The 15,608-nt window shown below is 39.8% G+C and overlaps 1 protein-coding gene across 1 annotated transcript; it reads right to left on the bottom strand.

Annotated features, from left to right (window-relative positions):
- Positions 1-1,284: 1,284 nt before the first annotated feature.
- On the bottom strand, positions 1,285-7,835 carry LOC130407049 (glycosyltransferase family 92 protein F13G3.3-like). Its single transcript, XM_056729690.1, has 2 exons — positions 7,811-7,835; positions 1,285-3,227 (listed from the first exon to the last, which is right to left on the bottom strand). The coding sequence occupies exon 2, from the start codon at positions 3,211-3,213 to the stop codon at positions 1,906-1,908; it is 1,308 nt and encodes a 435-aa protein (XP_056585668.1). The 5' UTR covers positions 3,214-3,227; positions 7,811-7,835; the 3' UTR covers positions 1,285-1,905.
- Positions 7,836-15,608: the final 7,773 nt, after the last annotated feature.

The raw sequence follows: 15,608 nt of genomic DNA, 5'->3' as shown, positions 1-15,608 counted from the left end.
AAAAAATACAATAATTATGAAAATGAGTAAGAAATATCATACACGTGGTTAGAACCAGACAGAACATCAACCTGGTCAATAAGTATACATTTAACATTACACTAAGAACGCAGTGGTAACGTTTTCAATACTAATGTTTTTAGAATGTTCTGTGAACAATGCAAGTATAATGTTTGTATTGCTAAAGTTTAAAGAACATTACATTACCATTGCAAAGGTAACGTTTTTAATGCTAATGGTTTTAGAACGTTTGCTAACAATGCAATTATTACATATGTAATGCTAACGCTTTAAGAACATTACAGTAAGAATGTAATGGTAACGTTTGTAATGTTAACGTTTTTAGAATGTTTATAAATTGCAGATAATGTTAAGGAAACGTTCTACTAATGTTATTGAAAGAACGTTTTTGATAATTTTAGGAGAACCTTTAGTGAAAGTTAGCCAAAGTTACGGGAACGTTCCCTGCAAGCGATACCTCCGGAAACTGCAGTAAAAGCTAACAGGATGTGGGAGGCAGAGCAACATCTGAAAATTCAGCAGACGCTGACTCAATAAATGCTGAAATTAACGAATTGAATAGTGATATGTTCAGGGATTTTTTACTTGGGTGCCCAGCAATTTCTCTGGGGTGAGAGAGAAAAAAAATCATTATACTAACAAACAACACGCTTATCTAACCCTTATAAAAGTATTTAAGTGACCAAAATCAAAAATGTATGATGTTAACTTCAATGAAAATTACATTTGACAAAATTACTGAAAGTTGTCATAATTTACTCAATTTGGGAAAAAAAGTACAATCTGACGTTCAATTTTCAATTTGATTTCTGCAAAAAAATGAATTAAAAGCACAATGAAAACAACTTGCTGATCACAAAATTTACACCGACGCGACAAAAGACACAAGAAACACATTAGAACCCATTATAATTTTACATTTTGTCTACACTGGATGCGGCGTGATGTGACAATCCCATTAGAACAAGCCATGTGTCGTGTTGCGTCCGGTGTAGACACAATAATAATGCTTTAAAAAACATTTTTTATTAGTTTATTATTTTTATGATGTTTTACTGTTAGTGTTCCCAAACTCTCAGTGCCATTATTGTATTGGAAAGGTAAAAGTATGGGTCTCAAAACAAAAATTTATTAAAACATCCATTTATTAGAGAATGTCTTATGTCTGCTGCAATGAAAAGATGCACAAAAATCAATGTAAAAATGCAATGAAAGCCTTTCACAAATGAATGCCATTAAAAAATGTGATTTTTTTTATTTTTCTAGCAAATCGTCCTGGAACTATGAAATCTTTCCTGCAGGCTGAAAGTCCCTATATAAACAGTTCTGGATCCACAAAGACTCATTCAGTCAAAGGTTCTTTTAAGAACCATTTCTTTCTTACCTTTTTATAATCTGAAGATCCATTTTGACACATAGAACCTTTTGTGAAACAGAAAAGTTCCTTGGATGTTAAAGGTTCTTTAAGGAACAATATAAACAAAAAGGTTATCCTATGGCATTGTGAGGCACCTTTATTTTTAATAGTGTAGACCGCTGCAAGAAATCAATAAAAACAGAGTTCAAAAGGAAGTTTCAACAGGATTTTTAAACTGTCTTTGGTAAACTGCAGTTTTATGGAAAAAATACTCAGCCATGGTTAAAAATTATGAATTAGTACATGGTTTATCTTAAACCAGATTAAAAACGCCACACAGTCATATAAACAACATTACAAACTGGATTTTCAACAAAGGGGGACTTTAAGATGTCCTCTAGTCTATGAAACTGTCAAACCAACACCCTATCATGAGAATCAGCATCCAAAACATGACAAAATATCTTTTCATAATACAATTTAACAACAAAAAAACAAGAATGCTTTTACATTTCAATTCGATGATGTCAGCTGTAAGGTCTTAACAAACCAGAACCCTCCAATGCCTTGTCAACATTTGGCACCAATTCTTGCTCAAAGTCCCACACTTTTTTGTCCACAGCCAGCTGTTCTTTGGTCAGATGCCCCTGCAGTGGGACTCGAACGTGTACAATCCTACAGACATCAAATGGAACGTGGTATGTCTCTCCAAAGTTTTTCAAGGAGGAATGTACCGATGTTTGTTCCACCATCCTTGGGTTAACAATCATCTTTGTAGGATTGAAAACATTCTTTCGGTCAGGTTCTCTATAAATGTGCTCCATGATATTAATCCCAGAAATATTACGCCATTCTGGTCGCTTGAAGCGACCACTGACCTCAAACTGTGTTTTGGGGAATATGTGGTTCTCAATGAGGAACACACCCACGTTGGGATGCTCAGCTTGAAGGTTCTTCATAAGCGATGGTAAATTGGCATATTTGTAAGGTACGATAATCTCATCGATATCATTCAGGAGAACATACTTCGATTGATACATGTGCCTGTAAATGCACTCATTGAGTGTTGTCAACTGTCCATAATAATGAATGTCACCCTTGTGTTCCTTAAAGTTCCAACCTGGGGACGGGTTAAGAAACTTGTCGATTGGCCATGGAACAATCTCCACTATTCCCTCTCTTTCATAATGCTTTAAGAGGTTTTCCAGGTCTGGTCCACAACTAGTGTTATAGATGACCACTCGTTGAACCCCCAGAAGCTTGTACATTTCTATAGTTTGTGCATATTGCAGAACATTGTTGTAGTCACCAAAAAGGTTGGAGATGCAAACTGTGAAGTTAAACATGAAAGTCTCACTCACTACACGATTTTGTATTGGCAGATACTGGTGGTTTTCATTGTCCAGGGAAGTTTTAGTTGAGATGAGGACGCGTGTTGCATTTTGCAAGTGTTTACCTTTACAAATCACATCTGAGACATGAAACGGGAAGCCAAAATGGTCACTATGTATCCTGACGTCAGTCTCAGCTGTTTTACAGTCATGTTCAAAAGTGCAGTAAACACAGTAAAGTGGCTGAAGATTGTGTCTGTCAATTATACTGATGACTCGAATGGTCCCATCCAATCTGTGGTCAATAAATGCAGACACCATGAAGTGATGCGAGTCTTTGATGGGTGTAATTGAATGTAAAGCCTCCGAGATTTTCTGTTTATTAAACAATGGCATACTTGTGTAATCAGGATGCCAGTTTCTGCATGCCCACATCAAAACGACTACCATATATAAAATGATAATGCATATTCCTAAAGATCTCTTCCATTTGTTGTGATCCATTTGCCTTTTTTTACCTGTGAAAAATAATTAAGAGATAAAAAAGTCAGTATTGCAAATTTTAGTAGAACTTCTTAAAAGACTCCATTGTTTGCTACATTTTCATGCAGATTCTTTGATTTTACAAATAATTATTTCACTATTATTCATTGTCAGATGTCTTTTCCAATGTGCTATATTTTATGTTTGTTTCTTCTCTATGGTGCTTCAGAGAGACTGTGTTTCGTTTCTTCCCCCTGAAGGCATAGATATGACAGTAAAAGTACTGGAACTTGAACAAGACTAACATGGTCTAGGGTTTCCAGATTTGTAAAATAAAACCACCCTGGTTGCCTATTAAAATTAGGCAAACCATGGTAAGGCAGGGCAAGAGAGGTTCATTCATGAAGCAGATTTACAAACAAGAGTCGCTTAACATCAAAATGATTTACAAAGAGAAATAAGATAAAACAGGAGATTTAAACAAATGAGTCTGGAGTAGACCATTGCAGCATTACTCGCTTAAGAATTTTTGAATTCTGCAAATACTAATGGCTAGTGACCAGAACGCACAATGCATGGTCTACATGTCTATGAAGAGGACAATTCTGGAACAGCTTGAGGTTCCAGAGTAGCAGATTCCAGACAAATACATAAACTTGAAATGCACTTCAGCAAATACAACCGACATTCACAACAAGGCTGAGAAGGATTTAAGTGCAGAGCGCTGCATTACACTATTTATTTGTAACAGGATGCAGGTTGTTCAGCCATCACAACACAGAAAATATATTTCACACATTTCAACAGGACAAAGACTGAAGCAAAACAGCAAGAATTTGAATTAGAAGGGTCTTAGCACCTAGTTTTGGGACATGAGTAATGCATTGTGTGCCATTTTAAATCAGACTTCAGACCCATCTGTAAATTGTACAAATGTAAATGATGTAAATGAGAACATTCCCTACGTTATAACCAAAATCCATATTCAAATCTTGTATTCATAAACCAGCATGTCTATTGTACATTTCCCACAGAGAATATTTTGTTTTGACAGTTGAGCATAAGATAATTACTTCCTCTTTTGATGTAAAACCGATACACACACTCTCTCCATACCCTAAACTATGCCCGCCTGACTGCGTGATTAATGAAATAAAAAGGCAACCTGATCATGACTGTATTAATTGGTCATTCTACCAGAAACGTACATTTACCGTGACAGGGCCTGACACCAAAGAACTCTCCCTTGATCAGTTTCAGCTTCACCACAGTCAAATGATGTAATCCAAAACATAAGGTTTGCACACAATGTATGTTTAATTTTCTGTTAACATGGCAGGACTGACCAAAAACATGAAAACAGTTGTAAAATAGTATTTATTTGTAGAATTTGTGTGTAATTTCATGATTTTTCTTTCGATTAAAATGAATGACAATGAGGTTTATTTTTAAATAACATTTTTTAGCATAGCAAAACTATAAAAGCTTTAGCTCCAATTATATAGATATGCACTTTATAGGATCACGTCATGGTCTTTGCTTGAATAAAAGTGTTTTACTGCAAATTCTTTTTCAATACACATAACATAGGAGAATAGCATAGATTTGTTTGCCTTTTGTTATAGAAGGAATAATTAGGCTAGCGAAGGACCCCTTTAAGAATTAAACAAAAATGTTGTTCTTTACCACCGTTTGTCCTGCTATAGGGACATGGGAAGCCGAAATGGCTTACACTTAGACCTTGAGTTTGGAAGGGGAATGACCCATTTTCCAACAGCTCCTGCAGGAAAGACAGTATCAATGATCGCATCAACGTCGCAAGATTCTGGGTCTGTGCCGCAGTCTGCATAACAGGCAGAAAAGACAAACCACTTAAGGTTTTTAAGAGTATTCTAAGGTTACCTGCCTGAGAGAGGAGGTCTCGTATCAGGGGAATAGGGCATGTGGCTGCCACGAGCATCTGAGTTATCTCCGCGATCCAAGGCTGGTTCGCTCAGAGTGGGGCTACGAACAGCACTTTGATCATCTGCGATGTGAGAGCGATCGGGGGGTCTGAAACGCCTTGAGGGGGTGTGCAATCCCAAGCCCGAAAGAGGTTGCAAGTCTCTGAATGGCCAGTGCGTGTTCTGGCGTCAGCCTGGCTGTCATTCTAGTAGAGTCGAAGACTAGAAAGGGGAGAGAGCCGTGAAAGTGCGAAGAGCTAGGGACGGTAGGACATTGATAAGCACCCCCTTCGTAGGCGAATCTCAAGAATCGTCTGTGAAAAGGTCTGGATATGGAAGTACATGTCTATCAGATCCAGGGAGAAGAACCAGTCCCCTCGGCATATTTGCGAGAGGATCTGTTTCAGTGTGGTCAATCTGAAACAGCATTTCATGAGGGCACGGTTTTGAAGTCTGAGATCGATGATGGGGCATGACTCTTATCAGGCATGTTACGTTTGGAGCAGACATGTTTAAAACATGTCACTTCCTTTTTCCTGCAGGTGGCGCTTTAACTGTATCTGAATATACCCTTGTAGTTGTATTCAGGCCAGGACTTGTATCAAATGTGTGAAGTCTGGGGCCTGTTGAACATTGTGTTCCTTTGTTACAACAACTTCCTGTTCAAAAGTCAGGATCTTCGCAATTTAGCATCGCAAAGGCCTTAAGACGAGAATGGCATGAATATGAAGTTGATCGGATTAAATCTCTAGGAGGAGTTTGGTAAAGTATGACACCTGGAAATTGAATCAAATTACCAAATTGCACAGCTAATTAAAAATACCGGACTGCCTGCTGGGTTTAAAGCTCCAAGAGACTTTTCTTTCTTCGGGGTGTTCCATGAGTCTACCAATTTTGGTGCATGCACGTTTTGCTAAGCGGTCTGGACAGTTCTAGGCTGCGCTAGCAACATTTTCACCCCTTGCAGCATTTTCACCCCTTGTCCCGCACATCGCATTTTGAGAAAATATCCTGCATTTTCATCAGTCTGTTTTTAGTTGTCACAATAAGAGACATGTTCTTTAACCCGAAACGCACATGCTTGTTTGCGCCATTGTTTATTTAACTATTTAACATCACTGTGTCAATAGCAGCAGCCAGGTGCACACTAGTTTCCAACGAGCTCAGTCAAATGCAACTATTTTTTGAAGCCTGACTTTTACCCAATGTATGAGAATGCGGCAGTTATTTCAGTCATCAAGAGGCTGCGACGTCTATCAGAAGACTTGCCGAATAAAAATTCACTAAAACATCGTAAACTGTGGCTTTGAAACCGTGTTTACCCTATAGGTTGTGTTCAGCGTATTAAAATATAATTTTTGTGCAATCCATTAAATGCATTATTTAACAATTATACATTTGGAAAGACAAACTCTTTTTCATAATTTTTTGTTCTTTATTCCTTTAGTTTTCTCTTTTTGAGAAGATCTTCAAAGTTTACAAAATGATAACTCCACGTCTGTTCTGTGCTCAAAATGTAATGTTATATAACCCTTAATAATGTTGTAGTTGGAATAGACTAAATATCAATTTTTTTATAAGCTAAAAGATTATAAAAAAATATTTTCATTCCGTTAATATATCAGAGTTTCGCACTACCTTTTAATGGTGTACCACATTGTCCCCCACAAGAGGATAACCTGTCCCACATTTGGTTTGCTGGGTTGTGGTCACCTTATGTGACTCATGTCGCTAATGTTAATCTTAAGAACAAAAAAAAGAAATAAATGTGTTTTGAAGCTTTAATGAGTATTCTTCTGTATTCCATTTAGAATTTAGCAGTAAAGACTGTTAGTGTCAATAGTTCCTGGAAGTGATCAAATTTAAGAAATAACTTCCGGGTACTATCTGAAGGCTCCATGAATCACGTGACACAGGCTCTCAATAGTTTCCAGAAGTTACTAGTAACCCCTGGAGCTGCGACTAAACATACCAACTGAGGTTTTAACCAATTTAATGAAGAAAACCATTTAATGAATAAAAAAATGAAAGAAATAAAGCATTTAAAGAGTAAGCATAACTTCTTGGAACTATCTGAAGGCTCCAGCGTTTTGGACTTCCATTGGCAGAACTCTCTCTCAATGGGTCTGGGTTCAATAGCTGCTCAGTAGAGTTGTTTTGATAAAATAATAATAGCTCACAATAAAAACATGTTTTTGCAAATTAACTCTACATACAATTTATTGAATTAAAGGTGAAGAGGTCCATCACTTTTGGCCACTAGAACTGTATGATGTTTTAATATTGGCATAACTAAATAATTATTACGTTTGCACTACAGGATATCAAATCTTCCGTATCGGATTTTGGTTCTTTTTAAGGGATTTTTTTTTGTTCTAACCTTATGTGGGATTTATGATTTTATAAAATACAGAATTCGAAGTGAATTAAACGTTTAATAAGTTCAGCAAGTATCTTAATCCTCACCACCAACAACAATGAAAACGACTATATCCTCTTTCATTCCGAGGCTGAAACTGTGATATCATTTTTGTTTATTAACATGCTAATAAAGAAATATATAAGAATAACAACACAATACGGCCATAGTTAGAACAATGCTGAGCTTTTAATAGATTAACTTTTATTCCAAGGGTTTAAAACAGATAATTAATAGGACATAAAAAGAACACTACCTTCTTCAGAAGAACAGATGACAGCCTGTCAGTAAAGGCAGAGTTGATTATTTGGATAATACTAACGTTTGCCTGCTAGCAGTGCAATCATATGATCCCTCCCTCTCGCGAGTCACCATCCAAAGCTACGCCTCCTCCAAAAAACATGAGTGGACACAAAGAACAGAAGATGTTGGATCGGTTCCAGTGAAGTCATGTCACATTCACTGGTGAGAAAACATTAGAGTACAATACTACAATAACGGACATCTCAAGGTACCTGCTCTCAGTCCACCATTGTCCCCCTTCCTGCACATCGCACATGATGAAGTATGATGTTTGCATTAACAGGGGAATCATTGGGATGCAAAATACGCTGAAAATGTACACAATACGTATCATTGCCCTCGAACAGAGTGCAGTAATTGGTCCAACGTTTTTTGACCCTACGCCTTTCATAGAAAAATAGTTTCGCTTTACTTATTGATTGCTATAAGGATTTTAAGAGACTTCCAACCATATCTAAAAATATTATTATTATATATTTTATATTATTATATTTTTTTGTTATACATTTTTACGTATCATCGTTGTCAAACTGTATCTCCATTTTTGTGATTATTTTTTCATAGATTATTACTATTGGTCACTGTTGGAAAATGCAGTCTGACTTGTTGCTTGTTTTTCTTTAGTTTAATGTTTTATGGGATTTATTGTGGGAACAGAATATGCAATTCAGAGGTCAACAGACATCTATGAGTAAAAATATCATCATCAAAAGGTTAAAAAAAGATTGATGAAGCTTCTTTGAGGGACTGTATACTAACCATTTTAACTTAAACACTCCAGTATTCTGCTTAGTGATAAGGTTCTCTAACCAATCATAGAAATATCTCTTAAGTATGAAACAGGAAATAAAAGTCTTGTATATAAAAGATCGTCTATATAAAAGATTACGTCTTGGTTACATCTGTAACCTCAGTTCCCTGATAGAGGGAAAGAGACGTTGTGTCGAGCCGACAGATGGTGTTCACCCTTGAGAACCTATAAACTCTGACTACTATAGAAGAGGCCAATGAAATTTGGCTTATGAAAGGAAGACGGCGTGCAGCATTCATTTACCTTTTGTTCTGAAGAGCCTGAGAGCCTCTCACGACTGCAGAAGAGGACGATACGTGTTATGGCATAAGAGACACAACTCAATGAAGCTGTTGGAGCAGGGCCTGCTCGAACAGCAGACAAATGAGCTGGACTGCGCGGGGGTGGAGTCGCCACTCTCTGCGAGGCGTATACTGACGAGAAAGCGTGTCGGCTTTCTGGTTCAGTTTGCCTGGGATGTGTTTTTCCCGCAGGAAGAGGATCACTTGTTGACTCCACAGGAGGAGGCATCGGGCAAGTCGTGTTAGCTGTTGTGAGCCACAGCTGTAGTGCTGTCTAGGCGGACCAGCACGTGCTTGTCCTGCATGAGAGGTCGTAACCTCCTCAGTGGAAGTAGCACAGCCCACAACTCTAGGCAATTGGTATGCCAGCGCAGGCGGGGGCCCGTCTAACCCCCCACTACTGCGTGCCCGTTGCACACAGCACCCTTCCCCTGCAGAGAGGCATCCGTAGTCACCACAACGTGCCTCGTAACCTGCCCAGAACTTAGTCCGGAAAAAGGTCATGGAGACCAGGGGGTTAGGGTGCGTTGGCAGAGGGTCGTAACACCATGCACCTGCTGCCGGTGTGCCACGCTCTCCTCGGAACTTCACTCTGTAGCCAGTGTTGGAGAGGTCTCATGTGCATCAACCTGAGGAGTATTACCCCAGTCGGGGATGCCATGTGTCCCAGGAGCCTCTGAAACTGTTTCAGGGGGACCGCTGGCTGCCTGAAGTGTTCCAGGCAGTTCAACACCGATTGGGGGATTACTGCGGACAGTAGTGCCGACATGGTGACAGAGTTGAGTTCCATAAAGAGAAAGAGGATGCTCTTCACCAGGTCGAGCTTGATCCTTTCTCGGTTGACCTGAAGTCTCAAACGATCTAAGTGCCGGAGCACAAGGTCCCTTTGTGTTGCAGCCGTCGAGATAGTTCAGTACCCACATACCTTTTACCCTGAGGGGAGAAAGGGCTGCTTCCACGATCTTCGTGAAGGACCGTGGGGAAAGACCGAGACCACGTATCCAGCTGCGAGCGTTGGGAGTAGTATGCACTGCAACCCAATTCCTGCGGCTGCCCGGTTAAGCAAGGTTGACATCTCAACATCTGCTTCCTCCTGAGCTCGACCCCCCTTGAGGGGGAGCATCGGAGTCTTCAGCGCCGGATGCCAACAAGTCTCCCTCCGATGGTTCCCTTTCTGTCGGTCTCTCGACGTTGTGTCGAACCGACAGATGGGGTTCGCTCTTGAGAACCTATCACTTCGACTGGTTTTGAAACAGGCCAATGAAATTTGGGAATAAAATTTGCATGCCGGACTCCAAATGAATGCCCCCACATTTCCGGGCATAAAAGGGAGACGGCGTGCTGCATTCATTCACATTTTGTTCTTCAGAGCCTTTGCTTATGACTGAACAGCAGATCTCCTTTAGATCTCCCTTGCAGCATCGGGGAGTGACTTACTGGAATCTGACTCCTCTGATTCCTTGCAGCTCCCTCATCCGAGAACGACCTTAGGAAGAAACGGATGTCGAAATGTCAGCCATGTTTTCCCGGGCCGGTGCAAGCATTGGGTTGCAGTGCACCGCACTGCCTCTCCCAGTGCTCGCGGCCGGATACATGGTGCCTCGGGGTTGAACTTGGCTCCAAGCCGTGCCCGCCCCCGGCGCCATGTTTACTGGAAGTGCATGAGGTCCGACCGGCTAGTTCCTCAACCACGTATCAGAAACGGTGCATGATGATGAGATGTCCCTTGCAGCATCGGGGGATGACTTACTGGCATCTGACTCCTACGATTCCTTGCAGCTCCCTCATCCGACAACGAGCTCAGGAAGAAACGGATGTCAGAATGTCAGCCATGTTTTCCCGTGCCGGCGCGAGCATTGTGTTGCAATGCACTACACTGCCTCTCCCATTTCTCGCTGCCGGATAAATGGTGCCTCGGGGTTGAACGCGGCTCCAAGCCATGCCCGCCCCCAGTGCCGTGTTTCCCAGAAGTGCATGAGGAACTCAGTAAGACCTTTTTGGCGAGTGAACGTCAAACTAGTTCCGCCACCCTGTCGTTCCTCGATGGTGGGGCAGCTGGAGGATACTTCGATGGGGCTCTATATAGACTCCCGTCCAAAGCATGTAGGTTGCGGCATCTCTGATGTCGAGCTTACACTGCTGAGGGCCAAGCTGCCCCTCTCTCCACACTATGGCCATCCAGCAGGCCAAGGCATTGAGGGAGCTCCACGAGGGTAAGACTGACCCAGCGCTTATGCAGGAACTCCACACCGCCACAGACCTCACTCAAGGGCGACCAAGGTGACCACACTTATGGTCCAAGATAGACACCTCTGGCTGAACCTTGCACAGATGAGTGACACTGAGAAGGTCCGCCTCCTCGACCCACCCATCTTGCGAGGGGGAGCTGTTTGGTGATACTGTCGAGCAGCAGTTCTCAACAGTAAAGAAGTAGATAGAGGCTATCAAGCATAGCCTCCAGGCTGCAACTCGGCAGCCTTCTGGACGTCGAGATCCCGTGCATCGTATGCTTCCCAGTAGTCCTGGTCCTCTTCGACGACCGGTCTCGTATCAGGGAGGAGATCAGGAGCATAAGAGAACGAGCGACCAGACCATCAATGAGAGAGGAGCAGGCCTGGATTTTAGTTGTGGTTAGATTTGAATGTTCGCCGGTTCCTCCCTCCTTCCTTCCTTTATAGTGAACTTTGTTACACATGGGTATTTAAACCACCAAATAATGACATCTGAGCTATCAATATAGTGAAAATAATTTACTTTGTTTTTCGGAAAGGTTGAACTTTGCATTTAATTCCCAACATACATTGTATGTGACACAGTTCACGTTTGTCTTCTCACTCACCAACACTTGGAGGAATGTTGTCAACGTGGGCCTCAAGGGTGCTGGTACCTGGTATATGTTGTATTCTCTGTGATATTGGGTTCCAAAAAAACGACTCCAAACTCTTTCTCATTGACCCTGCCTATCAGACTGCCTCGTTCACGCCGTGGAGACTCCTATACATAAATGGAGGTCTACCTGGGCACAGTAACACTTGACATTTCCTGGAATCCAAATTCAGACCCTGGCATAATGGGCCCCCATTGGGTGGAAGTGAATTGTTACAAACTCTGATTCGCTCCTGTATGCCCTGTTACAGGTGACACTGCATTGGCCCTACTCTTCCCAATTTAAAAAATATATATATTTCTATCAGGAGTGGACTTTGAACTCTGGTGTGTGATACCTGAGTGTTGCCCAACTTGCCCTGACATGCAACTGACCTGATGCATTCCTTACAACAGGTCTGGCGCGAAACCACTCTGAATTGAAGGCCAATCGGTCGGGTGTCAGGTGTTGGAAACAGAGGAGTGATCTAACAAAGATTGCTGTTTGCGAATGTACACTTTGACACACTAGAAGGCCTCCGTTACACTTCTGAGTTCTTAATGATCCGCGTGTTGAACTGATGAGGTGAAACTGATGCCATCACTGTTTATTGCTAAGAGCTTAAGCTCATTAATATAGTAACGCGTGGTGTATTAATGAAAATAGGCTTATTGGACTTTATGCTGCGGTGTGCAAAATCACCTGGCATATGGCGTTAATTCGTCAAACTTTTAATGACCTGACACATTCCTTAAAACTGGTCTGGCACGAAACTGCTCTGCATTGAACAAAAATCATTCTGTTGTCAGGTTTCGGAAACAGATGAGTGATCTAACAAAGATTGCTGTTTGCACATGCACACTTTCACAAACTAGAAGTCCTCCGTTTCTCACTTCTGAGTTCTGATCGATCAGCGTGTTGAACTAATGAGGTGAAGCCAGAGGTGAAGCTTGAAGGTTGAACTGAAGCCATTACTGTTTATTGTTAAGAGCTTAAAGTCAACATGAAATCAAACAGGAAAATTCTAAGTATTTTACACCACTGTGTACCATCCATTGTGCAGTGATTATTATAAATGATTTATATGTGCACCCACTTTTTCAAAATTAATTTGCAATTGTAATCTTTAATCAAAAACATTAAGCTCCACTACTCTCAACAACGGAAGCTCCAGGCCCAATTTACAACGAACCAATCAAAAAAAGGAAAGGCAAAATAAAGCCCTGCCCTACATTTTTTCCAATTTCAGAAGCAGTTTCACTCTGATATACTTCACGATATGGAAAAGAAGTCAATTGCAACTTCTGTTTCATGGTGACCTTAAGCTCCTGAACATGGAAATGCGTTGTGCATCCATGAACATACGCTTGTTAGACTATATGGCGGTGTGCAGGACCAACTGGCATATCATATGACAGCAAAGTACTGCAAGTTCATATCAATAGCAAACAGAGCAGTCAACTCACTCCCGAAATGACACTGCATGAAGGGTATTTTTTGAGTCAGAAATGCGTACAAGCTGCAAAATAGTCTATATTAAATAGGATTTGGTTTACATGAACCTTTAATGAAAAGTGAGTGAACATAATTTATGAACACAAGTAACCAGTTACTTTGGGGATTCATTTGACTGCCATAGCCGACTATGTTGATTTTTATCTGCTTCTGGTGGGTGAAAATTCCAAATCCTGAATGCATGAAAATAACCCAAACCTTTTTAAAGGTTTCTACGGACCCCCTGCAATTACGCCACGGACCACTAAGGGTTTGTTTACCCAAGGTTGAGAAACACTGTCTTAGAACACCCATTTGTACACATATGGCCTATTGCGTTAATAAAATGGTGATGTAATCAAATGTATTATTAATAATATCAGTTAACTATATTATTTACTATTATCAACACTCTAAACATAATCCAGTGGCTTAGTAAATATCACAAAAATAGAGGCTGTATTAAATAAAATAATGCTTTTTTGAAAAGTGCTTTTTTTGAGTGGGAAATGTAAAAAAAATATAAAAATGTATAATTTAAGTTTATTTAATGAAAATAATTTAAAATAATTGAATTAACAAATAACATTTTTAATATAGCCTCAATATTTACCCAAATGTTCTTTTTTAACTTATATTGAGTATATACAAAGAGTATTTCATTTAAAACTTACTGATTAGTGTAAATTGTTTCACCCAAAAAAATTAGTAATAGTTTTCAGAGTGAAAATCACCAGTTTTTCCAAAGCACTGTTATGTACTGAAGTTTATGCTCCAAACTGTAATGTAGGCAGATAGATGTACTGTCATGATCCTGCCTCTCCTTGCCCTGGTTTTCAAGTCTTGTGGCAAGATCATGTCAGACCCATGTGTTTTATGTGGTGAAAGGGCATTGCATTGTTTTGTTTTTCTAATGCCATGCTTTTCCTCCGCTGTCCAGTGTAAATTTCGTTGACGAAAACTAAGACGAAAAGTTTTCGTTAATGACATGTTTTCACTGAAATTGAATGCATGGTTGTAGTGGAATATGCGGGGCGAGACCGTGGTTCGAGACCGGTGAGTAATTGTGAATGAGCGCCAGCTGTGCGCACACCGGGCTCGAATCACGTAGGAGATTGGGAGCATATAAGAGAACGAGCTACCGGACCGTCGATGAGAGAGGACCGGGCCCGAACATGTTTTATGGTTGTATGTATGTTTTTGTATTTATGTTTTTTCGCCGGCGTTCGGCCATGAGGGGCCGCCGGCTGTTATTATTTATATTAAAACTTTATTTTAAATGTCTGCCGGTTCCCTCCTCCTTCCTTACATATCTTGAATCTTGTTACAATGATAATGAAAACTGTAATAAAAATATACTGACATTTTCGTCAACTAATAAAAACGAACCAAAAATTTCAATGAAAATTACATTTGACAAAATTACTGAAAGTTTTCATAATTTACTCAATTTGGGAAAAGAAGTACAATCTGACATTCAATTTTAAATTTGATGGAAATTTTTCTGCAAAAAAATGATTTAAAAGCACAATGAAAACAACTTGCTGATCACAAAATTTACACCGACGCGACAAAAGACACAAGAAACACATTATAACCCATTATAATTTTACATTTTGTCTACACTGGATGCGGCGTGATGTGACAATCCCATTAGAACAAGCCATGTGTCGTGTTGCGTCCGGTGTAGACACAATAATAATGCTTTAAAAAACATTTTTTATTAGTTTATTATTTTTATGATGTTTTACTGTTAGTGTTCCCAAACTCTCAGTGCCATTACTGTATTGGAAAGGTAAAAGTATGGGTCTCAAAACAAAAATTTATTAAAACATCCATTTATTAGAGAATGTCATGTCTGCTGCAATGAACAAATGCACAAAAAGCAATGTAAATATGCAATGAAAGCCTTTCACAAATGAATGCCATTAAAAAATTTGATATTTTTTTTATTTTTTTAGCAAATCGTCCTGGAACTATGAAATCTTTCCTGCAGGCTGAAAGTCCCTATATAAACAGTTCTGGATCCACAAAGACTCATTCAGTCAAAGGTTCTTTTAAGAACCATTTCTTTCTTACCTTTTTATAATCTGAAGATCCATTTTGACACATAGAACCTTTTGTGAAACAGAAAAGTTCCTTGGATGTTAAAGGTTCTTTAAGGAACAATATAAACAAAAAGGTTATCCTATGGCATTGTGAGGCACCTTTATTTTTAATAGTGTAGACCGCTGCAAGAAATCAATAAAAACAGAGTTCAAGAGGAAGTTTCAACAGGATTTTTAAACTGTCTTTGGTA

The sequence above is a fragment of the Triplophysa dalaica genome, chromosome 18 (genome assembly GCF_015846415.1).
Source record: "Triplophysa dalaica isolate WHDGS20190420 chromosome 18, ASM1584641v1, whole genome shotgun sequence".
Taxonomy (NCBI): Eukaryota; Metazoa; Chordata; class Actinopteri; order Cypriniformes; family Nemacheilidae; genus Triplophysa; species Triplophysa dalaica.
The sequence above is the reverse complement of the archived record's forward strand: the minus strand, read 5'-3'. Positions and strand labels throughout refer to the sequence as shown.

Bases quoted from the DNA above. Each gene is read 5' to 3' on its own strand.
- LOC130407049 (XM_056729690.1), bottom strand. From the start codon at position 3,213: ATGGATCACAACAAATGGAAGAGATCTTTAGGAATATGCATTATCATT.